This window comes from Colletes latitarsis, chromosome 5 (assembly GCF_051014445.1).
Source record: "Colletes latitarsis isolate SP2378_abdomen chromosome 5, iyColLati1, whole genome shotgun sequence".
NCBI lineage: Eukaryota > Metazoa > Arthropoda > Insecta > Hymenoptera > Colletidae > Colletes > Colletes latitarsis.
The window spans coordinates 30,493,352-30,520,757 of record NC_135138.1 but is presented as its reverse complement, the minus strand read 5'-3'; the positions used below and the strand labels follow the sequence as shown (position 1 = coordinate 30,520,757).

The window sequence follows — 27,406 nt, the reverse complement described above, 5'->3', positions numbered from 1 at the left end:
CCTCGATAATATCGGCAAACGTTCGAGTATTTTTCTCGCCGAGTGCGTCCACGGCGTCACCATGAAACGTGAGTATCCTGGAACGATTTGTGAGGTTTCTGTATTGTGAGTGGTGTGAGAGGGATGACGCTCGTGCGCGTGAATGAAGTCTGAGAGCCTCTTTATTTGTTGCTTCCACGCACACCTGTTCGTTTTCACACACAACCACATATTGCTTTGCCCCGCGCGTCGCGATCGGTGAGAACGGATCGATGGCCCTATTCTTCGGCCTCCGTCTCGTTTTCGCGGTCAAAATTTCTTGAATGTCAAAGAGAACGAAAAAAAATTAAAAGAAATAGAAAAACGTTCCAAACGAGTCGAAAGCCTCCCGAGAAAAAAATCGAACACCGACCGGGAAGAGCGAACTATCGATAACCGATTGGCTTAACTTAATCGAAACAATAGAAGATCGCTGCAGGGGAGAGGCAAACGATCTCATCAGTCTTCCTTAAAGGGAACACTGGCGAGGCGCGTCCGCTGCATCGATTGTTTCGCCGTCTCACTCCCAGGAACAGACCCACACGCACACAGAGCAAATCACCACGCACACACGCAAAAAAAAAAAAACCAACCGGGCAAAACGGGGGAAATAAAAAGACGAGAAAGATGACATAAAAAAAAAAAGTAAAAAAAATATAGTGAGCGCGCAAGGAGTGAGGAGAGACAGACGATATCCGCATGAAGGCGTGTTGGGTTTGCAGGTACGATGCCCAGCGTGCCGGTCGGTCTGTCTTATCACGAGATGTTCGCCGTGTCGCTTGGCTCCCCGGCCCTGTGGAGATGCCGGGCCTGCGGCAAACAGGTGACCAATCGTTGGCACCACTTCCACATACACACCGCCCAAAGGTCCCTGTGCCCCTATTGCCCGGCCACCTACAGCAGGATCGACACCCTGCGCTCGCACATACGCACCAAGCACCGGGAGATTATGTTCGCCAAAGGCTCCTTGTAGAGGACGCTGATTGCCCCGCGAAGGAAGCGGCCCCCGCCACTTCCACCGCCCCGTCTCTTCGATGACAGGCACATTGCGCCTTTCTTCGGATTCGGACTGCCCTGACCGAGCCTAGACGCTCGCCACCGACCGTCCGCCCGCTGACGCCCACGCGTCGCGATCACGGACGCCTTCAACGAACCTTCTCCGCCTTTTACAACCACTTTCTTTTCTCTTTATTTCGATTTCACGCGAACTTTCCTCCCTTTCCCATTCGAGACGCGGCTCCGGCTGCTCTCGACCACCCACTTTCCTTTCGGTAAGAAATTATTGCAAATTCGGTACGCTTCGAGGGTCTTGGAACATCGATATCTCTCTGAGATTCGTTAATTGCTCTTTCCTGTGTTTACATTTTAAAAAATTGAAAGAGATCGCTTTACCTGTTGTTTTCGCGTTCCAAGACCGTCGAAACAACCCGAAAAGTGTTGAATTGGATCCTCGATCCAAGAAACCATCGTTGCAAAAGTCTAGTTTCGCGGAGAAGCGGTTCGCTCGGGACATATCGGTTCGGGATGGGACAGTTATCGATAACCAATCGCTATAAAACAGGGTTCGCGGGGCGAAGGCACGCAACGAACGGCCTCTTCTAGGTGTCTTGCGAGATTTTAGTTCAGCTGAACGTCCACGGTCGCGAGAAACGAGGACCGTAGAGGAGACGAGAAGCAGAAGAACGAGAAGAAGAACTTGGAAGCACGAGTGCCGGGGCAACGGAGCTGGCACGGAGTCAGAATATTTGCGAGGACAATCGATCGGTAGTAACGTTTCGAATGGTCTCCTCGGGCACGGTGCGGTGTAACTTCCGTTTCTCGGCTGGTATCGATTGTACCTCTTCGCGTGTAAACGATCGTACAAATCGGTGGACACCGAACACTCCGCCAGGAGTTCGTGTAAATAGTATCGAAGTTTCGCAGATTGGCTCGCGCTGGACGCGTAACTCGCTCGCGTCCCGATCGTCTGTTCTTCCATTACCATCGTACGCGGGGGGCCCGCCTACGTAACGATTTTTCCTACGATCGTTCGCGCCGTTATCGTCGACGCGACTGTTCGAACGATCGCGTTAAACTGTTCGTGATTAATGTACAATTTGTCGACACGCGTTCGTCGTAATGATTTCTCGTGCAAATCGTTTTGCATGGTTACCGAGTCGATATTGTTCGAACTATCGCGGCGAACAACCAGACGATTCATCGTGGAACGGACGCAACGATCTCTCGTGCACGAACGATAATCGTGAAACGTACGATATCAGTGTTGGAAGGCGACAAGCAACGACAAATCGGTATAATTGTCGATCGTAGATCGTTGCGTTCGTAGGTTCCTACTTGGCCCCGACAACTCCTTGTTCGTCCCCCGATGGAGAAGGAGCCGCGATGGAATAGACGTTCGGCGAGCCTCTGATTAACGGTCTAATTCTTACGCAATGGAAGGCTGAAACGCGCGCTGTGATCATCGAACACCGAAAACTCAAAGAGTACTACGAATTATAATCGCGGTCGTAATCGCTGTCACGTGTATCTTAATGTTGTTCGTTTCGTTAGACCACTAAGCACGGTTCTACGATCGATCGGGAGAAAGATAAAAGCGAGACAACGTTCTCGCGGGTGTTGATTGGCGACAGTATTTCGTACATGTACGATGTCCAATAGCTAAACAGAGTTGTACATAACGGAGAGGATTCGGGAATCCTCGAGCGACGTGGTTCATCGTCTCCGGGCGACGAGCATCGTGGACTTTGTCTGGTCGTTTTCGGGGCAACGACGCTTAGGATGCTCGAGGTCACGATCTCCTTTTCCAAGATACGTGTAATTACATTTCTCTTTGGACCAATACTCTTCGTCTACTAAACGGTAATAATCATTGTCGAGGCTCGTAAAGTACCTAATAAACCTCTTGTCAGTATAAGAATCATCGAGCGTGTGGTTCCTAAGTTGTCTCGTAGCGGGTCGAGCGAGGCTCGAGTCAAGTCAGCGTGGAACTTATGTGATACCGTAGGGCCGATAAATTAAGCTTAATTTACGCGTTGCGTGTGATGATGTGGGAGCGAAAACTGTTACCGCGGCGCTGGAACGGGACGTTGTTGACGACGTTTGCGACGTTCGAGGGTGACGTCGCGCGCCTCTTCTGCAGATCAATCATTTTGGTTTTAACCTCTGCGTCCTCGTCTTCCTATGATTCTTAACGCGTTGACCGTATTTTAACGTTGCAGCAATATAGTTTATTCATACAGCTGATAGTCGTTGAAATTTTTTTGGCGTGTTTATATTTATGATACTCAATTTTTTTTATCATAAATTTTCTGTTTGTTTAGTCCATACACTGCAATAATTTTCCACAGAACGTTGTTTCAAATTCTCCTCAGTTACGCGAGGATATATGAGAAGCAAAAGGAGAATTTATAACATTCTATTTCAGTAGTATTTTGAATAAAATTCTTCAACCGTATCGATAAACCATAGAAAATTAATTCAGAGTTTTCGATACGGACACAGTTCAACAAACGCGAAACGTATGTATATTAAAATTGACACGCTCGACGTTCACGCAGTCGCGTATCTCCAAGTGTATGCCAGAGTCGGGCAAGATTTTATTCGGATAATAGTTAATTCGTTCGATTTATGCGAATACATAAACTTCCATGCGTTATAAAATTTTTATTCAACGATGCACGATTCTACATAAAAATTTCAAAATTCATACGCGAATTTCGCTCGTTTCTGGTGCATACATGTACGACGGTCAACGCGTTAAATTATTTTCCATGGAGACGTCGACATCCAGAGCGAATCTGTCTGGAAGACGCGGACGACATCTTCGAATTCCACGGATTCGCGCTCGACTCAAAGAGTTCCCTGTCCGATTACGTAACCGGGGTAACAGCTGATCGAGATCGTCCTGGTCCTGGCTACGGAAGCACTTTGTAAATAGAAGGCCCGCGGGTGGGGGTGGTGTCGTCCCGGCGACGACAACGGGACACCGACGTCTTCTCGATCAGCTGGAACGCGCGGGATTCAATCGTCGGACGCCTGCACACGACCAAAATGGAACTAGATATACATATATATGGTACACGCATTACCTATACGCATAAATATAAATATGGATTTATATATAGATATATATATATAGATATATATATACATATAAATATATGTACACATCCACGTGTCAGTGGCCTGGTGCGGCGGGAATCAGAACTTCGTGCAAGACTGTTTGACTTCCTGGCTGTATCGACTGCTTCTCAATCGATACTGCGGGCCGACGAGGTGTCGGGAAGCAAATATGGTACTCGTTGAGCGCGGCTGTTTCGTCCGGAGACGGGGTAAAGAGGGCCTTTCGAGAGGCCACGAGTTTCCGTTTGTTCTTCCGCGTAAACTGACGAAAGTCGGAGCAGTTTGCGTACCGTTTATGGAGAGGGCTCGTTCAAAGGGGTGTTGCAACGTTTAGAGGCGTACCCCGCGTTTCGAAACGGATAAAATTCGTATTAAACGCGGGTCCTCGAACCCTATTGTTTCTCGCGTACCTATTTTTCTTCTTTTTTTAACCTACGGTAACTCGATTTTAAGGGGCGAAACCACCCTCCGGTGTTTCAGTTCTCAGACGTTATCTTAAACGAAAACTGTTCGATATACGAGGGAGCCTTTTAACCCTTTCGGAAATGGATCGTTTTGTATTATACACAACGTGATTATTCTACGTGGAAAAAAGAATATTTTTTTATAGGGATATTTAATGATTCAGTCGATTCTTGTTTAGCTCGAACATTAATTAATTTATGAATTTTTCGAAAAATCAATTCATTCGGTAGAGGAACTTTCAAAGTGATTTTTTATCAGGAGTCGTTTAGGTTCCACAGTTTTTAGAATTTTTGCCAAGGATGAAATTAATTTTTGTTTACTTAGACATCTCTTAATTTATTTAGTAAATTGGTTCTCTTTTTTGTCTCTCACAGAATATTGAACATAGAACTTGAGCTTTATTGCATCACGAGTATTTAACCACATTTTCAGGGACGACGAGGGTTGTGAATCGGCTTAAAATAACATAGAAAAAATTGAAGACTTTAGTCTGCAGAAAAACGCGCATAAAGTAATTTTTCTCTCTGTCTCTCAACGAGTGGTTCCCTCCATGTCTCCTCGAATGAATAGGATTATCCTTCCTTCGACGCCTTTTCTTCGTATTTGTTTTTAACAGACTTCCACCTAGGATCAAAGGTACGAGAATTTCTTTTATCCTCGCAATACTCGTTTATCTCTTTAACCATGGTAGAATACTCTTCTATTTCCATTTCCTATCGAGTTACGTTGTTATTCGTTACTTTGTTAGGTATCTTTATACGTAGATTTTTAATCCAGCTTATACCCTTCCGATAATAGAGCTTAATTTTATCATAAATATTCGTTTTACCTTGGTTGAGTCACTCGTCTTTTGACGAGGGCACAACTTTCCTACGATTTTTACGCGGTGCTAAGAAACTTCAGTTTTACTTAAAAGGTAGTTTAAATATTGCAATCGTCAGTTTCATTTAATTTTATCCACTTCGCTATTTACATTATTGTGTTTTTAAAAAACGAATAATTCTTTCTCTAATTTTTCATATTCCCGGTGGTGCTACATCTGTGATACTTGTTGCAATGAAAAAAAGCTCTCGAGTACGATACTTTGGATTCAGTTTTTTTTATTACGAAAAACGATATATTATTCTGCGATGGACAGAAGCGTCTTCGTACAAAGGGATCCCGTAAAATTTTGTTCTAAAACATTGGCTTTCGATATCTTCTTGAGTATAAGAATATCGTCTTTTCTGTTTGCCCAATGGGGGCAGAGAAAAAGGATTTTCAGTACTTTCGTTTCAGCAACGTAAAAGCGCTCCCGCTACATCGATAGATTCTCGAACGACTTTTCTCTTTTCGTCGTCGCGCCAGAACTTCTCGAATGATTTTCTTATCTCGGGTATAGCAGTTTCGTGTAAATTCATCATTCCTGCGATTGTTTCCACGGTATCGAGTTTTCTTTTAAATTTCCATCGAAGAGCTCGAAGTGCACAGTGCTTTTTCGTTAACGGGTTCCAAAGAATTCTGGCAGAGGCGAGGCGAGCTTCCAAGTTTTACGTAAACGAACAATTTCTTATTATTAATAACCAACGTTTCTTCGCTCCGTATCGAATTTCGAAATCGTACAGAGCGTGTGTAGCCTGTGATACACATTGTAAATTAAATCGTGGAATTATTCGATCTAGTTAAACGGAGCGGAAAGTAATTAAAAATTGCGTAGAACGTTCCCTCAAGAATTTATAGAACCAGTGACACGATTCTTTTTGTGTATATACGTCTATTGTATTCCTGGAATATTTCACTTTACTGGTTTTGCTACGGGACACGTAACTTAGCCATCAATTGTCGAAGTGAACGTGCCTTGGACCCAGCTATTTCGAAGAAAAAGTGATTTATTACATCGGTGCAGTACTAATTTGCTTGAAAGTAGCAGTTTGGAATTTATTAGTTGTATCGGGAAACGTGGACATTTACAGGTGAATTTAGTACGTAAAAATGTGCGACGTTTGCCCTATTAAAAATTTCCATTTCAATCACAGTGTGTTATTTTCTTGCTATATTTACTCTGGTAAATTGTACAGGCTTTCGTACAACAAACCTAAATGGAATTGGATTCGTTTGCACATTCGCGCACGTTTGTTGTAATCATCTGTTCGCCAGACAGAAAATTTCTCCAATTTCGAAACGAGCTTAGACAAACGTGCTTATAAACTTAATACCTTGTTTTTCCGTGCTGAGTTCACCTTTATTCCATTTATGATACACCCCCTATATAACGCAAAGCTAGCTTTGAGGTATAATCGAGGATCAAAGGCTGTCGAAAACTTTTAGTCGCAAACGAATTCTGTTTTTTGTAAAAAAAACCTACACTTCGAGACTCCGTATATACGTCTATAATTCACGCATCGTTTGTTCGATACAACTAAATAATATTCAATTCTTCTACTAAATTGAGTAACGATATTCGATTACTCAAATGTTCAAAGTTTCCTGGTAGCGTTCGAATGCCCATATAAAATATTCAAATATTAAATTATTCGAATAGTTCCGGCCTTGGTACGAAGGCGTGTTTCAAGACTACGATTCAAATATCGCGAAAGGGGGGCAAAAGTTTTCAAAAAGCTCTTAAATCTATCAAAATGTTAAGTGGTTAGAAGTTTCGCGTCGGAACAGTGCGTGTGATGCATGGCCTCTATTGTTCCGTGGAATTTTATTAACTTACAATTTACCGGCTCCCCGGATGCTTTACATCAAAGGCGTTCTTACGTTCCAAACTAAAGGCGCGGAATTAAATGAAGTTCTTCTGCTGCGCCAAATGAGCGAATTTATTGCGTTAGCATCCCCGCGTTGGCTATTGCTTCAGTTGATTTTATGGAAACGCGCAACGAGCCAGTGGTTCTCAGCCGTAGATTTCAGCGGGAAACCGTCTGCGAGTCTCTTTTATCTCGATCATCGTAAATATCTCCGCTGATAGCAGAGAAAAAGTATTCCGTGGAAGAAACTGCTCTAAATGGATTTAATCCATTCGAGGACGAATTATTTAAATTGATCGTTGAACGAAAAGATCTACCAAGCAAACTTTATTTACAATATGAACGTTTTCGAACTGTTGGTCGTTAAAAAGAAATAAATTAATTAGTTATTATTATTGTAGATTATTTATATTCGTAATACGTCTGAAAATAATCAGCAAACTGGTCGAAAACATTTATACTGGATTTATAATTTATTTGCCTGCGAGACCTTATTGTTACGGGATTAATTTTAAACTGTGAGCAAGCAAGCGTTTTCGCATTTTCGGATTATTTTATAGAATTGTATCTCTCGACGTCTAGGCAGATTTTTTACGCTTTATCGAGGAATTGTTTCATAGATTTGTTACAGTCTAACACCAATGAATACTCACTCAATGAATCAATAACTTTTATAAATGCTTGATAGTTCAATTTTTTACAAACATAATGTTAACAGAAATTTACAGATCTATTTAAATCGGCGCTTTAGTAATTTAAAAAAATTGACATTTTGTATTGTTAGAATGGCGCTAAGAACTTGCAGTTTTAATTTCACGTATATATTTCCATTTTTCTGAATATATAGTGAACAATAAAATCAACGCCACAACGAAAAATAACGTCCATTTTTAACAGAGGTATTTGATACAAGCACAATTTCTTTTGCATTATAATTCAAAATTGCGTTGCAGTAAATGTATTTTTGTGTCTGGAACAAACGGGAGAACGATCCTAACAAAAATGATAGTTTTTCAGAGAAATTCAGTTTCTAGTGGAGAGGTTTATCAGTATCAGCATCCCCGAAATTTCGTTTTTTGACTCGCGTTAGATTTCCATCAACGCGCACACGCCTTGCACATGACGGATGCTTTCAGGGATTCGTCGAGCCAGTATTTGTAACACATTATAAACGTTTTCATCGATGTCGATGGCTCTCCCGTTTTGCCATTCGTGAAATATTTTTACGCGTAAAAAGTCTGTTGCATAGACTTTTGTTCGCAAAAGTAGAGAAATACCTGCAAGTTTGTCAGGATTTTTTACAATATACAGGACTCGAATTATTAAAAACAAACTTGCAATCTTAAATTCAACAACGTTGAAAGCAATCGTGACAAATCATTTATTATTCGTGAGTATTTTCGACTAGCAGTTTCTAGTCACATTCGAAATAACAGAATTACTTTTCTTTTGAAACGAACAAGAGTCAATTATTTACACTACTGGAGTCATCATTTTTTAATCTACGGTTATATAATGTTTGTTTTACAATTTTTACGTATTTTGGTGACTGCTATATCTTCCCCAAGTTTTAAAATACTTCCTATCGTCCAGCGTCGAAAGTGTTTATTATTTTCGTCGACGTTGGTGCTCCGTGTAACCAGAAATCGTTGTCGTCTCGATCAGCCGCGATGAATTAAAGTAGTTAAGCAGAGGCAGCCTCCGCCGATAGAAAAAAAAAATGAAAAACGTTCCTAAACGGTCAAACTTGGCGAGAGATTTGATTTCTCGCACCAGCCCATCGTCGCCCGACCGAATTATTGCCCTCGATACCAAATGTTCCTTAAGTTGTTTCGCAAAAGTCGTTTCTATACATAGTAATCGTGAATGGCGAGTGCGAACGATTCTCCTGGAGCATTTTGCGTCAAAGAATGAGAGCGATAGAAAGAAAGAGATAGAGTGAATGAGTTTGAAATAAAAATTGTGATAACGTGGTCGGAGAACGCGAGTCGGCTCTGTCTGTTTCGCAGATAAGATTTCGTGGCTCGTCGTTGTCGTCCATGATAACGCGAAGCTTCTTAATTGATTGGGCTGAGAACTGCAGTCGTCGCGAAACGAGTTGGCCGCTCGAGGTCATCCAACCAACCACCCCCACCACGCAGCCTGGACACTCCCCCCACTCTCGTTTCTCGTAGGCGGGACGATTCACGGTGGAGGGGAACGATCTCGAGCAGTCGATTCCTTTCGATTCGACTATCGTTTGAATCCCTGCGGTCGCAGAACCGATGCGTTTTCGTCGCGATAGCCAAGGGCTCGATTCATTGCACACAATCTATATAATTGTATAAACGTCGGTATCAAAAGTGTCAATATCTCGTGTTTCTCGATGGTACTTAAGATTAATCCGCAGCCCACTCGGGCCGCCAGCTGTTTGTTAATAGTACTTCCGTAAGAACCAGGGGTCGAACGCTGAAATAATTACAATTCTGCTCCTCGAAACAGTTTCGAAGAACCGATTGCATCGACTAATCAAAAGACACGTTGAAACTGATAAGGATACCATCAACGATTCTCTATTCGTTGCAAAATACGAGTAAAGTTTGTCTACGCTTTGCATCGTTTATGGGGATATTTAGTTTTACAGAGTACTTAACGTTAAAGGGTAAATCAGCTCAAAACAGCGTGACTAATTATCATTTTCTTAATTAACAGATTCTGGTTAAAAATACCCTGACTTCTGATAACGTATCTTGGATTTATAATTCTTTAAACAAGAACAATTTCTATCTTCGATCGAAACACATTTTCGACGTTTCCAGAGAAAGTGTATTCGTAATGTTGTAAATTGTGATTTGTATATATTATAGATTAATTTATTTAAATCGAATTTTCATCCATAGCAAGTAATCGACTGACTTTAAAATAGTCTTTATCGAATTTCATTACTATATTATTGAAACGGTAGAAGCAAGAAAGTAGGAGTGAATTTATTTCCACCCCAGTCGATGTTTCTTTCGTCCCGGCTATAGTTAAACGAGTCTTCGGGATCGATTTTTACTTTATTCCGCGTTTTTCTTTAACGTCCGTGTGCACCGAGTGGTAACGTTACTTCGGTTCCTCGTAATTGTTTCGAAAGGAACGTTTATAAAACAGTTTTTAACAGTGATTCCCGCAACGGTTTCGATCCCTGGCAAGAATCATACTTTTTTCTCGTGGCACGTTCCTTCCTCTTTTGGCCCGACCTGCGACTCGAGCCGAAATCTTTTTGTACATAAGCCTGCGTTCCGAGACCACGTGGTCCCGGAAAAGAAGAGAGAATTAGAGACGCTCTGTCAGGTCGCAAGTCCTGGGCCGACCTTGCGTATAAACTGATTGCTCGTTTATATGCGATGTATTTTTGTGAACAGTATTGAAAGTGCTGCTAAGCTGTACAGTCGTCATATGGTGAATGTATTATGATGTACCTATAATGTACATAGATATATTTAATTAAAGTGAATATGAATTTGTGTAGACGATTTGTTTTCAACCCCCATCACTGCGATCGCTGGTAACATTAAAAATAATTTATCTTTTCGTAAACAGTAGAATTAATTCGTAATAGCAGTTTAAAATCACGGTTTACAATTTATTTACCTTGTTTTCTCGTTCATAACAATTCTCGAATACGTTTGAGTTAAGTGATGTAACGCATACTCTCCTTTTTTAGTAGTTTGAATTAGTAGTTCGTTTATAGCTACGTTTCTTAGTATCTTATCAGGAATTTCATTGTGGTCCAAAGTTCAGAAAACACGCCTGTAACGAACTTCAGAAGGCCATTGGAAATTATTTTCGCGAATGTATACGAACAAATTGCAACTCACGATCGAAATAAACGAGTTTATCAACTTTCATTTAATCAGAGTTGCTTGAGAGATAAATCTGCACGTAATATAGAAATTAATATAATATACGTAACTCGAGATAGTGATACATCAATCAAGGTAACAATACACGAATCAAGATACATAAATTAAGATAATAATACATCGATCAAGATAGCATTAAATAATATTGTTCATTGGGTGGGTTATTCCAAACAAATCATTAAAATAACCCGTTTACTTTTGACGATGGAAAGAAATGTTTGAGATAGAAGCTGTTTGATTTTATGGTGAATATTTTTTCTCCCGAAGGAATAATATAATTTTTTATTTGCCTCCCAATAGAAGCTTGTAAAACGAAGAACAATATTTTGCCTCGAGAGATAAATGTAACAATTTAGGAATTTGCGTCCTTACATCCCAAATTCTAATTTGAGTTTGAAGTAATAACCTTGATCAGTGGTGCATGCTCTAAAACAGTTTGATATGTATGTTATTGCATTCAGAGTTTTATTTTTGTTTATCACAGCAGAAGCTTTTCTTGTACAGTATTTCATATCTTCTTTAATTGTTGGTATCTTGTTATGCACTTGTTGCTATGATTAAGTTACTATTATTAAATATCTATTACGTATATGTCGAGGTAGATACAATATACAAATATAAATTTAAATTATCAAGTTCGTGAGAGGCGAAGTTCAGTAAAAAATGCTGTACAAACATATTTTTCTATCATTAAAAATAAAAGAATTATCCAGGCGTTAGCTGCATATATATTTTTGTAAAATATGAAAGGAATCTAACCCAACGTATTCTTAGCTCGATAAAATGGTGTTATCTACTATAGCATTATATACAGTGTTATTTTCCTAATTTTATATTTGCATACAATTTATTTAACCACGATAATTTACGTCACGTTCGGGCGAAGGTAAGTCTAAAAATTCTGTGGAAGCACGAATATCTGCTGGAAGTATCTAATTAACCCTCGAAAGGTTAACACCCTGTCGAACGAGATATTTCGCTACCACAATATCCCTTCTACGACACTACGGACGAGATATCTTGCGTCATAACTTCCGTTATTCTGTACTGTGTACGAAATATCTCGCGTATCCTATATTAAGGGACGATAGTTTCCACTTGAAAATTTGGGGTAAAAAATGTATTTATACGTTTTATCGTCGGTGGAAGGAGAAACAAAGACGGTAAATAAAGAATACTCTTTTTATCTTCATTTTCTAACACTGTCTATAATTTTTGCAAACGTGTCTCGGTATTTTCGTTGCTCATTTTCACAGAACGAACCGACGAAGTTTGCACGGAAACAGTCGCTCGCAAGGATATTCCATGAAATTTTAATGCCGTTCGCGACGCGTTTGTTCCTTTCGCGATCGAATAGTTACGCGTTAGCATTCGCGAGGAACGAAAGACGAAAAGCACGCGAAAAACGGGTCGAAATTACGGTTTCCGTATGAAGGGGAACGCCGTTCCTCCGGTTGAACAGGCGAGGCCATCTGAAAAGTGCAGTCTATTTTGAAATGCAAAGGTTTTTTTTTAAAAAATGCGGCAAGTAAATGGAATAGTTTGCACTCGGAATACGCTGGAAAGTATTCGGCCACAGGCGAATACGCGGACGTAGGTACCCGCGAATCATATAAAGGATCAAAGCGACGAATTGCATCGGAAATAAGAGCGATTCCTTTGCGGGGAACCGTGGCTGATTCGTGTTCGCGCCATCCTGCGCACCTACCGCGACTTATAACGCGACCACCGATACCGAGGAAGTTTATTCGTGACGTACGCGATGCACCGTAACCGTGACAAACTGCTTATCAAACGGATAATATGTATTGCCTGTCGAATTGAGACAAACAAACAATCTCAGTTTATTAATACACGTTTCGACCGAAGATTTAGGTCATCTACGGTACGAGGGGTCACATACGTTTGACCCGAGGTAGAACCAGCTTTGTAATTACCAAGACAAATTTTTCTTTCGCATCTCTTCGTCACAAGATGTTAATTTTTATGTAATTTGTTCTAACGATCTTTTGAGAATTGCTCTGAAACAGTGGTTATTGATCTGGAATCCATAGATAGATTTGTGGGGGTTTATTTTATAAAAAGTATTTTCATTAAAACTTTGTTTAAGACTGTTCTGTAATATTTAATTCCCATATTCCATTACAGTGTTCGTTATTTATCTTGGTCGAAGTGAATTGGAAGCTTCCCATGTGCACTGGAAATTCTCCAATCACACTGCTTCTCGTAAAAGTTTCTTTCCTATTTTTTGTATGTCATAGCAATAGAAATTGAAACCATCTGGCTCGTGTAAATTGAACCGTCTTCCCGTTGCTCCAAATAATTTAAAAAGTCATGCATTCGAATTGAAATTTAACAAAGGATTCCAAAGATTGTTATACGCTTCTGTTAATGGTAGAGATTGGAATTAATTCATACATTAATAGAAATGTTATAAATTAAGTAGGAAAATGAATTTACGAGTTAAATGCCTAATAAGAAATTTTAAGTAATATATGTAGTCTAATATCTTGAGGTCGTAACTAGAGGTATTATCAGTATTTTTCATTCTTTATCGTAAGCTTTTCTGTAGATTTAGTTATCGTTTGTCAGAGCAGAGATTTGTTCGTGCTTTCAATGCTTTTGAGACGTGATAATAAACAATAATTGCTGCGGTTCTAATTCAAACATTATTAAAACATTTGAAACCATATAAAATATTATTTTAACAAGTACTAAATTATACAGAACAGGACATATAGATTTCACGAATAAAATTTATCTTTGATCACCTCTATTTTAAGAAATAACAACTAACATTTCCCTCTCATCATAAAACACATCAAACACAGATTATAATATTTACACAGCGCAGTGACAATCACGTCCTCGCGCTCATGATAACAGAAGACACTTCGTTATTATATTTCCCTACGCCAAAGGAATAACTCATCAAACCAACATCTTTAGAAATAAGTAAACTCTTTATAAACAACTTTTCAAACATTTATGGTCTTTTTATAAGCGAAGAAATAAATAAATTTATCTCTGCACATTAAGTTTAACGCAAAAAAACATCGAATAAACTAATAAGGAGCTATAGAGGGTCAAAACGTAGTTTCAACCTACAAGACTAAAAGATCGCCGATAAAACAAATAACGCCTCTAAATTCCATTTATACCGAAACTGTAGCAGGGTTATTCCAGGATTTCGTTGTCGCGTTATCCGACATTCTACGAATTCCGTGGAAATTCCAAGCTCGGCTAGAATTTTTCGCAGCGGCGCGCGTCGCGAAATAATTTGAACAATTCGCGCAAAGGGATTTCCGTCGCGAAGAAACCGGAAGTTCGCGGGACCGCCGACAGATGGCTCCAACGGTGGCTAATTCATACATGCACGCAGCTACGTTGTGTCACGTGATATCAGTGCGATACGGCGTTACGATAGGTTTCGAGTCACGGCCGTCCGAAGTGCACGTGAGCTTCAAATGAACGGGCTCTCGTTTCATTCAGTAACTACCAAGCGGCGGTTCTATTAGCCGCGTCTCGAATCCGTGTGTATATCTCCACCGAGTGCCATATACGACACGCGTCTGCATTTGACGGATCGAGATGACGCTGCAGGCGATCAAATGGAAAAACGGCAAGTTGGAAATCCTCGATCAGATACTGTTACCGGCGATTTCCCGATACATCCCCGTCAAAGGCGTGGAGGATGGCTGGAAGGTCATCAATAAGATGCAGGTGCGTCTAACGTTGAAAGTACTGTTTGAAGCTCTCTTTGCTCGTGTTCGATCGTATCTGCCTAGCATCTAGAAACGAATGTTCAAAGATTATTTAATAGCATTCGATCGTAACTCCGTCCATGAGACTGAAAGATTTGCATCGCGACGCGTCGGCGAACGATCAGTAAGGAACGCAACGTTGAACCAGTTAAATCGTAATAACGGAAATTGTGGCGATTTAAAGCGATTTGTACGAACGGAATTTTAATTGAGACAGTTAATTGATTTAAATTGCTTGTTAACTACCGAAGAATAGCTGAATGTTTATTGCGTAAATGCACGTTACAGGAATACTCCTTGTAATTCAATCCTCTGTAAATTTCTAGGTTCGTGGTGCACCGGCTATAGCTATTGTTGGATGCCTTAGTTTAGCAACGGAACTTAAGAAGGAAGAGTACACGGATAAGAAGAGCCTTCGACAGGATGTCGAAGGTAAATTGAATTACTTGGTGTCGGCACGTCCAACCGCTGTTAACATGAAAATAGCTGCCGACGAATTGATTCAGTTAGCCAATAAACTTAGTAAGGATCAGACTGTTAATGTAGCAGAAATGAAGGAGAGGTATAAAAACCTAACTCGAAGAGAGCAAGTAGATTCATTTTCAATATTAATATTGAAAATGATGTTGTTCGTAGATTTCTCGATGCTATAGAATATATGCTGGAGAAGGATATAGCTGATAACAAAGCCATCGGGGACTTTGGAGCAGAAGAGATCTTGAAGAATGTGTCCGGTGACAATTCTGTTAGGATTCTGACGCACTGTAACACTGGCAGCCTTGCGACAGCAGGTTATGGCACAGCTTTAGGTGTTATTAGATCTCTTCATAAGAAAGATAGTCTTGGTAACGTTTGCATGTCATTAGTTCTTAAACATTTCGGGAGTTTTGATACGATTATACAGTATTAGTTACTATTACAGAACACGCATACTGCTCCGAAACGAGGCCGTACAATCAAGGAGCGCGACTGACCGCTTACGAATTAGTGTATGAAAAAATCCCGGCTACCCTAATTTGCGACGACATGGTAGCAGCACTGATGAAGTCACGAAATATTTCTGCGGTCGTCGTCGGTGCGGATAGAGTCGCCGCGAATGGCGACACGGCCAATAAAATTGGAACCTATCAGGTATTATCGCCTAACGATTGTGTTTTTTTAATTACTCGTAAAGTATCGATCGCGATTCTAATGCTCTTCGTGATTTTTCCAGATCGCCATAGTCGCTAAATATCACAACGTCCCTTTTTACGTGGCGGCCCCACGAACCTCCATAGACTTTAGCATTCCTAGCGGTGATCATATCATCATCGAAGAAAGGCCAGAAAGAGAGATGACCCATATAAATAACCAACGAATCGCGGCAGCTGGGATACAGTGTTGGAATCCAGCGTTCGACGTAACTCCGGCTAGTCTTATCAAGGGTATTATCACGGAAGTTGGTGTCTTTAGACCCGAAGATTTGATACAGTTGAAAAACTACGAGAACTCATAAAGTGCCGATCGACTCGAACAACGAACAAAGCTTCTTGATGCATTTATACAGGACAATTAATTGGTGATCCCAACGTTAAAGAAAAAATTGTTGCCAGGTATTGTTTATTTAAAACTTCGTGTTAAAATAAAATTGTTGGCAGGTTACGTTTATTTGAAACGTTAAGTCTAAGGGGTGCAGCAAAAATGTATTGTACCACGGGCGTGCGTGTTTGCATTTAAAAATGCCTTATTAACTTCGCTGTGATTTTTAAAAATATATTTATACTGATAAAATATCTCGTACGAATAATTATATTAAAGAGAACTTCCGTCGGTCCAACGGATCGCAATTACGGAAATACAAGACAATCGAAATATATCGAACTGTCCATTTTCTCGATTGTAGTTGAACCCGCCTGCGATCAGATGGCGGCGCATACCCGAAAATTTGGTGCACCCGGCGTCGACTGTGAAATGTTCCCGACGCGTAAACAATTTAATTTTATCGCAAAATGGATACTTTATCGTACGAACAAGATATTTGTGCTCAAATATGCGTGACGACGTTGCTTTCGTACGAAAGAATATAGTACGGAGTCCCGGAGGTCTGGTATCGTTGCGATTTCGGCGGACTCGAGAGAACGTAAATAAAATGTTCTTTTCAAACGTTTAATATCATCGCGAGGGCCAATATGTCTTATTACCGATGTCCACTACAGGTTGAAGGCGATCGATGGAGTCGTCGCAATGGTCAGTTGTACGGCTTCGTCGCGCCATTTTTTGCGGTTATGTTCGGAACCCGAGGGAGCGAGTAACTCGATTTCAAACGATAACGAGCAGGCGTCGAGACGAGCACGGTCTTCGCGGCGAATTTATCGCGTTGTCGAACGACGAAATCGACACTGGGTGAGCACGAGCGCGTGGAGTTCCATCGGTAAAACTTGAGAATCTATTTTCGCCGTTGAAAGGCGCGCGGGAACACAGTTCGCGGCGGGTTTCTCGAACCGCGGTGCTTTAGTACGGCCAGTCTCTCCGCTACGCGCAGAACTTCGCCAATCCCGGAATAGTTTTCGGGTAGTTGCTCGTCGGGAGTTTTTTTGCCGTCGTAGGGGGCCAGATTACGGTCGCTTCGGGGCGTGTTTGCCCACGGATTCCACGTCGTTCGGCGCCCAGAACGTCGCGACTCGCGAGCCTCGGTTCGAGATCGGGTATTAAAGGTTAAGTCCGAACGTCGTAATTCACACGAACGGTGTTCGTACGGTGTTCGATCGTTCGCGCTGGAGGTTGACACGGAAAACGCGACGATGGATGCCGCGGACGTCCTCGGCACCGACGCCACATCGGCCGACGAAGGGATTGTAAACAACAACAACAACGAGGACGATGAGGCGCCCACCGTCGAGGAAACTTACGAGGTCACAACCACGAAACGCAAGACCGTTAGGACCAGCTATAAGATCCAAGAAGTAAGTGACGACACTTATAAGTGACACGTGCGATTACGGTTACTGGTAGGGTTCTCGTCTTTAGCGCCCCCGCGTGGGCGTTTATTGCAAACGGTCGTGTTCGCGAGCGTCTTAAATCTCGAACCGTGGAAACGACGCGTCGAGAATCGTCTCTTGCTCGTTTTTCGTGTTACGAGATAATCGAAGCGTAGATTTAACCCGTTCGTCTCTGAAACGTAGATTTATTAGGCGTTTTTCCGGGACAGACCGAACGCAGATTTAACGCGTTTATCGAGAGTTCCGGTACGCGATTCGTGCACGCCAAAAATAAACGCAGAATTTGTTCTGTGTGGCAGCGCGAGAATCTCTCGGTTCATTCTGATATTCGTCAAGGATAAACGGGGATTATTTCGATCGCGGATTTTACCGGGGTTTACCAACTTTATTTGGCGCGTCGGCGGGTTCGGGCGTTATGCCCGACTTCGTTAACAATCACTAACCTTACGCGTAAACAAAATCGCGGAAACTTTCGTCTAGCACCTGTTCCGACCGTCGCATTTTACGAATCGTGTTCGCGGATGTTTCTTTATCGCGAGCAAATATTTTATTTTTCAATCGAGATTAATTTTAGCCCCGCGTGCAATTCTATACGGCGATTAACGAACTTCGACGTGTACTTCTTTCCAAGTTACATAATGATTTGCGTCCGAAAATATTATCGAACGTGGGCGCGTCGAGGTGTCGGTGGAAAAGCTTGAAACGAGAAACTTCTTTTCAAATCCTACCGATTATGCGTTACGCGCGATCTATCGCGAAACCTTTTGCATGCACGTAGAAATCTGGTGGTTTCGAGCGGTAGAACCAGTCGAATTTTTCCTGTAACCCGATAATAAGTGAACACGAGCGACGTCAGTCGTGCAAATGGCTGCGATAAAGTGCACGTGCCAGTCGTCGTACAAGTAAACCGGATGCCGCTATCTAGGGTCTGAATTTTTACTAGAATTTCGTTTCAACGAATCGAGGAAATGCTAACCCAGACTGATAACAAGACGCATTTAAATGTGATCGACATTAAATAAATTATAGTCTGAAGAAGCATAGTTCGTTCGATATATAGTGAGTCACAGCCAAAATCGTAAATCACATATATGAAAATGTTTCATTCTAAAAAAAAAGTTTAGGAATGATTGGAGAAAAAATAAGGCAGACATATTATTGTAAATATGTCTGAATTAATTGTGTAATAATGACAAAAGGAATGAATCTTACTTAACATAAAAAAAAATAAAGTTACTATAATAAAGTGCTGAAAACATCTCAGCTAAAACCGTACATATTAAGAATATTGTTTTATATTTAAATTAAATTAAAAATTAGTACTTTTTACTAGGTTTTGTGTAAAATCGGATTTAATTTTTCTCCATTCTCCTTGCAATGCCTTTTTTAAATCGTTTTTATTAGAAATTGTTTGTTTTCTAATCCTTACTTCTAATTCATGCCAAATATTCTCAATTACGTTTAGGTCAGATGATTGGGAAGGTGTATTGATAACTTTCGGGCAGTTATATAATTGCCACATTTTGACAATATGCGACGTATGTTTTGGGTCATTGTCACTCTAAAATTTAAAACAATTCAAAATTCCTAATTTTTCGGCACTACTTTTTAAATTCTTTTTTAAAATATCCAAATAATCAAATTTGTCTATGTTCCCTTCAATAAATTCCAAATTTCCTGTTTCAGTAGGTGATATACACCCCCAAACCATCACTGACCCACCTTCATGTTTAATACTAGGATTCATGTTTTTTATTTTAAATTCTTCATTAGGTTTACGCCATACAGAAACTTTGCCATCTAAATGAACAAGATTTTTAAATCTGCTTCCATCGGCAAAAATAACTTCTTCCCAAAAACTAAAATCCTTAGTTAGATACTGTCTCGCAAACTCCAGTCTCCTTTTTTATTTTTATCGCTGACAAATAGTTTATTTCTTGCTGTACGCCCATGAAAATCATTCTTTCTTAGTACTCTTCTCACAGTTTCTGAATTATCAGATATTTGCAAATATATTTCCACCTCGTTCGATAATTTAGGTGCACTCAGCTTTGGATTTTATTTAGTACGCATTAAAGTTTTTGTTCGGTGCTGTTTTTAATTTATTTGTAATTCTATTTTCTTCTCTATAGCGTTTAATAATGTACCGAGCAGTGCTAGTACTTCTACCAATAATTTTTGCCATTTTTCGATAGCTTTTACCATTTTGAATGTTCTTTACATCAATTTCTCGGACCTCTGGTGTCGTCTGCTTCATTTTTACTATTATTACGATTTATTTATTCTTTTGTTTAACGTTCTTTGTTTCTTTTCGGGGATTCCTGGAGGTGAATACCAGATAGGGGAATAGCGTTCGATTTTAGCTGTGAGATGTTTTCTGCACCATATTGTAGTAACTTTATTTTTTTTATGTTAAGCAATATTCATTTCTTCTGTCATTATTACACAATAAATACAGATATATTTACAATACATGTCTGCCTTATTTTTTTCTAAATCATTCCCAAACTTCTTTTTTCAAATGAAACATATTTTCATACGTAGCGTACGATTTTGACTGTGACTGTAAACGTTTCGACCTCCAATCTGGACACTCGTCTTGTTCATAAATTGAACAATTATTAAAACAATTAATTTTAAAAGCAATCAGTTTATTATAAAATATACTATGCACGATAAAATGATTGTTTAAATTGATTGTACACCGAAGAGGTTCCGAACTAGGGAACGTTTATATAATGTAAACAATGCTTGGTCGAACAGATATTTGTCGAAATATTTGTTTGGAGTATATCGAGCGACACATAAGGGTTTGCCTATGGATACGTAAATGAATTTTGATTTACAATTAATAAATAATAGAATTCGCGCGCGAAGCTTGTTTTTAAAATAATGAACACGGTCACATCGGTTCCTTTCGGTACCATTTAAACGGTAGAAATAGAAACAGATCGTTTCTTTCTTTCCATCGCGCATAAAATATTTCAGGCGATTCATCAAACTAACCCAGTTTCGTATTTTCTCTTTTCGCTTGGGGCGAGTTCATCGCGGATCATTTGAAGGCCCATGTTAAGGAGAAGCGAGACGAGTGTTGGGCAAATTTTAATTAAAGTAACGCTTTACAAATACGATTAAACGCTCACGGCGATCGACGACTAAATGAATCGTATCAAAGGAGCCTTTAATTGCTTGCGTTACCATTGTTAATCAAATTAATCGTCGCTGGATAGATTCGAGTTCAAACTCTTTTCGAAAAATACAAACATACTATCCCATACGAGTGCAGATTTGATAAAATTGACAAAATTACGTCGCTACAAGATTCAATAACTTCATTTTTATATTATACAGAAAAGTTTCCGACTCTCGATTTCTCGTAAAAATGTCCCAATATCCGGCGACCTTAGAAACTCGCGGAAGCGAAGATATCGACGTAAATCAAGGACGATAGTCAGGCACGTTTCCTTTACGCGTTTGCAGAAGTTCGAAGCAATTGGCCCAGAAGTTCCCGAGAAATCAGTGTCGCCAAAGACGCATAGTTTAAAGAAAAACGCGTTCAAAGTTTTGCGTGCGGTCAGCTACCGTCCGGATGACGCTGCGTTCTTCAAATCCACATAACTCTAGCAAACTTTGAACTTTCATCTCGATTCTGCTCGTTCCTCATCCTTTACACTGTCAGAATATGTGTAAAAAATCCCATTTCTCATCCTGAAAACCGAACATCTCCCAGTTGGGCAAAATGTTATTCGAAATTAATTCGAATAACGCGAAACAACGCGTCCAATCTATATTGTAATATTTATTAGACGAAGAACGGATCGTTTGATTATCTTCCGTTCGTTGTTCGACGTGGGAAGTTTGCTCATCTTTGTTCGGAAACAAATTGCAGCTTCGAATACGAAACGAAGCCGGAGACGCGCTGCAAGGCGAAACATAATCTGACTGTATAATTCAGTAATTTTTATTCGACGAACAACGGGATCGGGATTTGTTCAACTTTTATTAGTTGCTTGAGATTTGTTGCCCGGACGAGAATTTCGTACCGTTCCTGATTGAAGACAAAGGGAACTTTGGATACGAAATTAAGTCGACGCGACAAAGCGACGCGCTGCTACGCGGAATAAGAAAGATTAGTCGAGCGGCGTTAATGCAAAATGAGGGACAACGGGCGCGATTTACTCAGATTCTACGTCATTGTCGGTACGACGGTTTTAGATCTGGCAACGAACTCGCTTTGAACGGAGAAACGAGTGGAACGTAAATTCGACTGATGAATGCCCGACGAACGCCGTTCGTGATTCGAACTTCCGATTAACAATAATCGCGTTATGTTCTCGCGGTGATCGGTACTCCCACCAGCCACTCCAAACTCAAACGTCGAACTGAAACGTCTTTGAATATCCCAAAAAATTGCTCGAACAATGAATCAAAATAAACAACAGAGACTAACAAGAGACGCAAGTCCTCCTCAGAAGTTGCAATCCGAAATGATAAAGCAAGGAGATTCAGCGCGTAAAAATACAAAAGAAACGTCGAGTTTCAAGGTTAGATTTTATTTCGATTTTCCGCAAGACGAGCTTTTTTTAGCGGATGCGACAAAATGCTTTTTTTACATTGGCAGCGGGGAGGAACTTTTCCATTCAGGTTGATCGAAAATAACACGTGGTCCCTGGGACCAGCGTTTCAGGAACCTCCACTGAATAAATATTTATTCGATCGAAGACGGTTCATGGCGGCTGACCACCAGAATCGTCGGGAGATCTCAATAATAACTCTGTAGTCGGCAGCAGTGATCCTTAACTGGGACTCGGATCGAGTAATCCAATACTCGAGCGTGTCACGGGTTGAACGTTTCAAAATTTTAGTATTTCGGTGTTCCAGGTAGCAAAATGTTCAGCGCGAAACGTTGCGCCAAGATATTGGTGCGCGTGCCAATGATTTTCCATCGCAGTTCGAAACTGTGCCGTGGGCTCAAAAAGGTTAAGAATCGCTGGCAAGGTGGATAATTTCGGCTCGTCGACCGAACCCGTGTAGACGTGTCGAAGATAGACATCGTTTTGGCCGTCTCGGAGCATTAATTCTGAAACACGTGCGCGATCCGAAGCTACGGATAATCCCGACTAAATCATTCCCATCGTTATTATCATTGTCGTGCGGCGAGGGGAGACGTTGAGTTATCACGTGCATAAATTTCTGCCTTTGCTCGACGATCCATCCGTTCTCCGCGAACCCCCATAATTAACGGCGAAACAAAGAAATGGACCAAGTTTCACTCTTTGTTGACAAAATCGTATTCGAGCAATCGACAATCAATAACGAGCCCTTCCATCGACTAGTCAAATTTTTATCTGTTCGTCGTTGTAATTTTTATATTTTATGATAGCGGAGGCCCAGGAGTTTGGATTCTTTGTGCTTTGAAAATATATTATCGCCCAATGCAAAGAGTTACATCCGCTATTGCCCTATCTCGTCGATAAGCCGGTAGAAACTGCTAAAGTAGAACCCCGATGATTACGCGAAAACATCGTTCGTTGCACTGTGCTTTCGCGAGTTGAAAGAATAGCCAATTTACAGTGACTGTAGTTGGATGTGAAATCAATCCTAATTTTTTGTAAAGACTAAAAATTGACACTAAAATAGCAATAGAATTCCAGGCACATTTATTAACATTTTTCTATTAACTTCTAATGTTTGTACCATGCTTACACCTTGTATGTTTGTCTTATCTATAGTTTATTCGTCTAATCGTGCCTGGAAATCCACATCTTAAAATATATTTCATTGTCCGTGAACTCTAGTTTCTGCGTTTCCTTGGTCCTTTTCTTTCCCCGTCGACCATCTTCTCGCGTCTGTATTTTTTCTGTCATTTTCGGTCTCGAATAATCTCTATATAACCCGTGACTCTGTTTTAACAGATGCTCTAAAGTCCACATCTGTTCTACTTTTTTCCCCATTCCGTTTAGACATCGACATTGCGATTAAACTTACGGTGTCTTCCCTTTGCATTCTTGTCCTAATATTTTTCCGCAGACTATCGAGTCTTTGGATACTTCGTCGTGGAAAATTTTAACCAGTATATTTACACCTTCGTCGATAGATTTTATATTTTTTCGTTCGCCGGTTCTCGAAAACTAATCGAAACAAAATAATCAGATCGAGAGACTCGACCGAAACTCGCGCCTAAAATTTGTTTTCGTATTTACGAAGAGGATACCAAATTCGTCGGTTTCCAGAAACAATTATGGATAACGTGGGTGAATTCTAAGAATCGCCACCCCCATAGTCTTCGACTCTGTCTTTCCGTGATAAAGTATAGTTCGACTCGATTATAGGGCATGTCTGTTAAGTGGTTAGTTAACACTTGCTTTATTATAGCCATACTTTATGGGACAAACATAAGTGCCTATAAAATTTGCTGCTCCTGTACCAGTCAGCCTAAAATAGCAAACAGCAAAGTACACTTCAATGTGCTCGGTTCAGTTATAGTGCACGCGAGTCGAGTTTCTAATCTAACTATGAAACTATTTGTAATATTAATTTCAAACTTTGCATAGTCGTTGATACTTGGATCTTTTATTCGATATTATGTTCCACGACTGGCTGCAAAGCAAAACAATCGATTTTTCGAATATGTTAGACTGAAATACCACTTTAAAGGTGAAAACAATTATGCAGAACAAACGTGAGACCGTCTGAGCAGGGACGGGCGCAATTTGCGAATTGAATCGACGAACGGGGGGCAGATAATCGCGCCTTTGTCACGCGGATGAAACGGCTTAAGTCGAGTAAACGCGCGTTCGTCGTCTAAACGACGAATTGCTTCGTATTCCGTCGATGAGCAACGGGATTCTTACTCGAGGCACAAGCTTCTCTCCATCGTCTCTATCCACGATTTAAAAGTAACAAGTCGACTCGAATCGAAACGTTCCTTTGACAAATCATTGCTCGTTCCTACGAGATCCCTGGATTCGTGAGATCGAAAGTCTTGTAATAACGTTCTTTTAAAATAGCTCCGAGGTCGGGACGCGGGGCTTCGATTAGCGTTCGTTTCGTGAATTTCTATCGTCCACCGTCTTCTCGAAAACTATGCTCTTTTGTTGTGCTCGAGTTCTTCGAAATCATTAAAATTTCCCTTCGTACGTGCCTTTACACGACACGTTACTTTTTTTATATTTTACGAGAAGAGCATTAGTCTTGAATGTTCTCCTTCGAACGAGAGAAATATTCGTGTGTGTCAAAGTATTCTATAAAAGTAATACCAATGCAAAGTACGTTTTAAACTGTTAATGTTCCACGCAAAGGGCAAATATGATTTGTTACACGAAATACGACACGTTTTGCAATAAAAATATTATTATAATTTGTCTCAGCTGCAACATCCCCTTTATGATCCTTTCCGTTGCATTAATGCCAAACTATTTACGATGTTTTTTGGCGGGTATCGCTAAATGTCACGATAAGTGTTTAAACAGTTGTGGGTACGTGACGTTTATTACTTTGTACGCAAAAATAATATGGTTTGCAGGAAATGTTGTTTGAGAAAGAAAATTTATTACTTTTACCTCGACGTGGGCATTTTAATTCCATTAAGAGTCGTTCGACGTTGATAAATAAAACAGTGAAATTCGAGATTTGATACCGGAAGCGAGATATTCAGAAATCCTCGAACTCGAGCGTAGACTATTCGATGAAATTTATACGGGCACGCGTTGCACGAGACAAAATACTCTGCAATTTAGTTGATGCGCATTAGGTCTGCGTTTAAATGCAAATACGATGCTGGGTGGGTATTAATCTCGCCTTAAGGTAAAACACGGCTGGATTTACGAGGTGTTGCTAGCTTGGAGGAGAGCTCGGTTTCCGCGGACAACCAACAGCGGTATAATTTTTCCCTTGCTCTCCATTCGTCTTCTAAATCAGCGGTTTGCAAATTTTAGCGGTCATTTTGCCCACGGCAAAAATACTTCGCAACGTTCGTTTTCGTGTTCGTGAATTTTCGACGCGACAGCTCGCAAATGAGAACACGGGAAACTGAGATTACCACGGAAGTTAGAACTCGATTCGCAGCGAGCTCGTAGCCTACCCATATCACTGTTGTTCTATCGTTTAAAGACACGCGTATTTTTCTAACAAAAACAATCATCGCGATAAAGACGAGTTTACTACTGTTAGAATATATACTCGCGCGTTAATACGATTTTGTCTAAATGGATTTCAACGTTACACTTAATTCGATTAGATCTCAAACAGATTCGTGGATAGTAATGGTCACCTTTTGCAGTTTCTAATTTCCCTAGGATGTATTGATTGCTTGTAGAAATTTTAAAAATTGTTTTAAACGAGTTTCGAAGATGTAAGTAGCTAATGTAAAACGAATCGTTGGAGATTGCTCGTTGTCGCGCTGCAGAATAATTTAATCGACCGACCGAGTAATTGAAAATTACGATGATTAATTGGACGTCAGTAGCAGGGGTAGTAATTTGCAGAGACGAATTTTGCAAACTACGAACGTCGACGTTCCTGTCTCGGTCCTTATCGTCCTGTCTCACTTTCTTCGATTAATTGCACCGAGGACCACTTTTAAACTTCCGTCGACCGATTCGTTCATCGCTTAATGCGATTTCGAACTTTTTTCGTCTACCGATTAAGTGGAGTAAATGAAGCGCGCTCTCGATGTACAGGATGTCTACAAATTATTGGTACGAAACTTTAGCGAGCTGATAAAACTCGGAAGGAACAAAGGAGTTTTAATAAATACCATAATTAACGCTCCTTTCACTGGAATATTTTTTAAATAAAGATACTTTAATAAATATCATAAAATTCTTCAGATATTCTTTTCTTGCAACATTGTAGACGATAGATTATGTTTTTCTCAAACAATCGTACGATTCTACTGCCATTTAATTATTAATTCCTGCACTCGTTGCTGTTATCTTTAGACACACTACTGAAAACAATTTTGCTTCATTGATAATGCACACAGTGTCGATCAATGGAAGAACGTACCGTGTGTCGATCGTGTCAGTGTTTACATTTTACCGTGTTACGTAAAACAATGCTTATATTGAAAATTTTACGTTCGAATACTTCTGCGATGTTTGTGCAGTCAGTGTTTTCCCAGATATGCTTCGCGAAGATAGTTTACGTCGAACGTTCTTCGCGTTTAACACGCATAATAATGATATCTGTATGTTAGTTTTGCAGTAAAAATATTTTCAAAATTCGAAGAAATCGATATCTTTGAAGTTGTAAATTAGGAGACGCTCTCGATCGCGATCGAACCGTCCTGCATTCTTCGAATGCGTAGAAGTCACGCAGAAAACATGCGTGTGTGGCTCTTACGCAGAAAGAACGGTGTGCAACTAGAATACGTATACCGTGGATCGCGAAATTCTTGGCACGAGCAACGAGTCTTGACAAAAATCTCGACCTGCGTTTAG

At 40.4% G+C, this 27,406-nt stretch overlaps 3 protein-coding genes across 12 annotated transcripts in view; all 3 read left to right on the top strand.

The window, feature by feature from the left end:
- The window catches only part of LOC143341675 (zinc finger and BTB domain-containing protein 8A-like), an 86,037-nt gene extending 79,164 nt beyond the window's left edge, over positions 1-6,873 (top strand). For both annotated transcript variants that reach the window (XM_076764689.1, XM_076764686.1), the window contains exon 5: positions 741-6,873. In XM_076764689.1, coding sequence (XP_076620804.1) covers positions 741-991 — 251 coding nt within the window. In that variant the 3' untranslated portion in view covers positions 992-6,873. The remainder of the gene's footprint in view (positions 1-740) is intronic.
- Positions 6,874-14,640: 7,767 nt separating this feature from the next.
- LOC143341907 (methylthioribose-1-phosphate isomerase) lies at positions 14,641-17,098 on the top strand. 4 transcript variants are annotated; one of them, XR_013079693.1, is made up of 6 exons: positions 15,008-15,175; positions 15,312-15,547; positions 15,622-15,830; positions 15,908-16,116; positions 16,199-16,577; positions 16,868-17,098. XR_013079693.1 is itself a non-coding variant. In XM_076765303.1 (5 exons), the coding sequence occupies exons 1-5, from the start codon at positions 14,813-14,815 to the stop codon at positions 16,478-16,480; spliced, it is 1,068 nt and encodes a 355-aa protein (XP_076621418.1). In that variant the 5' UTR covers positions 14,641-14,812; the 3' UTR covers positions 16,481-16,626. The 4 variants fall into 4 exon arrangements, 3 of the variants coding, with proteins under 3 accessions (XP_076621418.1, XP_076621419.1, XP_076621417.1); XM_076765303.1 differs by lacking the exons at positions 15,008-15,175; positions 16,868-17,098 and adding an exon at positions 14,641-14,944 and having other exon boundaries at positions 16,199-16,626; XM_076765304.1 differs by lacking the exon at positions 16,868-17,098 and having other exon boundaries at positions 15,622-15,776; positions 16,199-16,626.
- Positions 17,099-17,290: 192 nt separating this feature from the next.
- Tmod (tropomodulin) overlaps positions 17,291-27,406 on the top strand; it is an 86,382-nt gene continuing 76,266 nt past the window's right edge. For 2 of the 6 annotated variants that reach the window (XM_076765298.1, XM_076765297.1), the window contains exon 1: positions 17,294-17,927. In XM_076765298.1, the coding sequence (XP_076621413.1) occupies positions 17,766-17,927 (162 nt within the window). In that variant the 5' untranslated portion in view covers positions 17,294-17,765. Of the gene's footprint in view, positions 17,928-27,406 lie in introns of all 6 variants that reach the window. The other 4 variants (XR_013079692.1, XM_076765293.1, XM_076765292.1 and 1 more) reach the window with 3 other exon arrangements.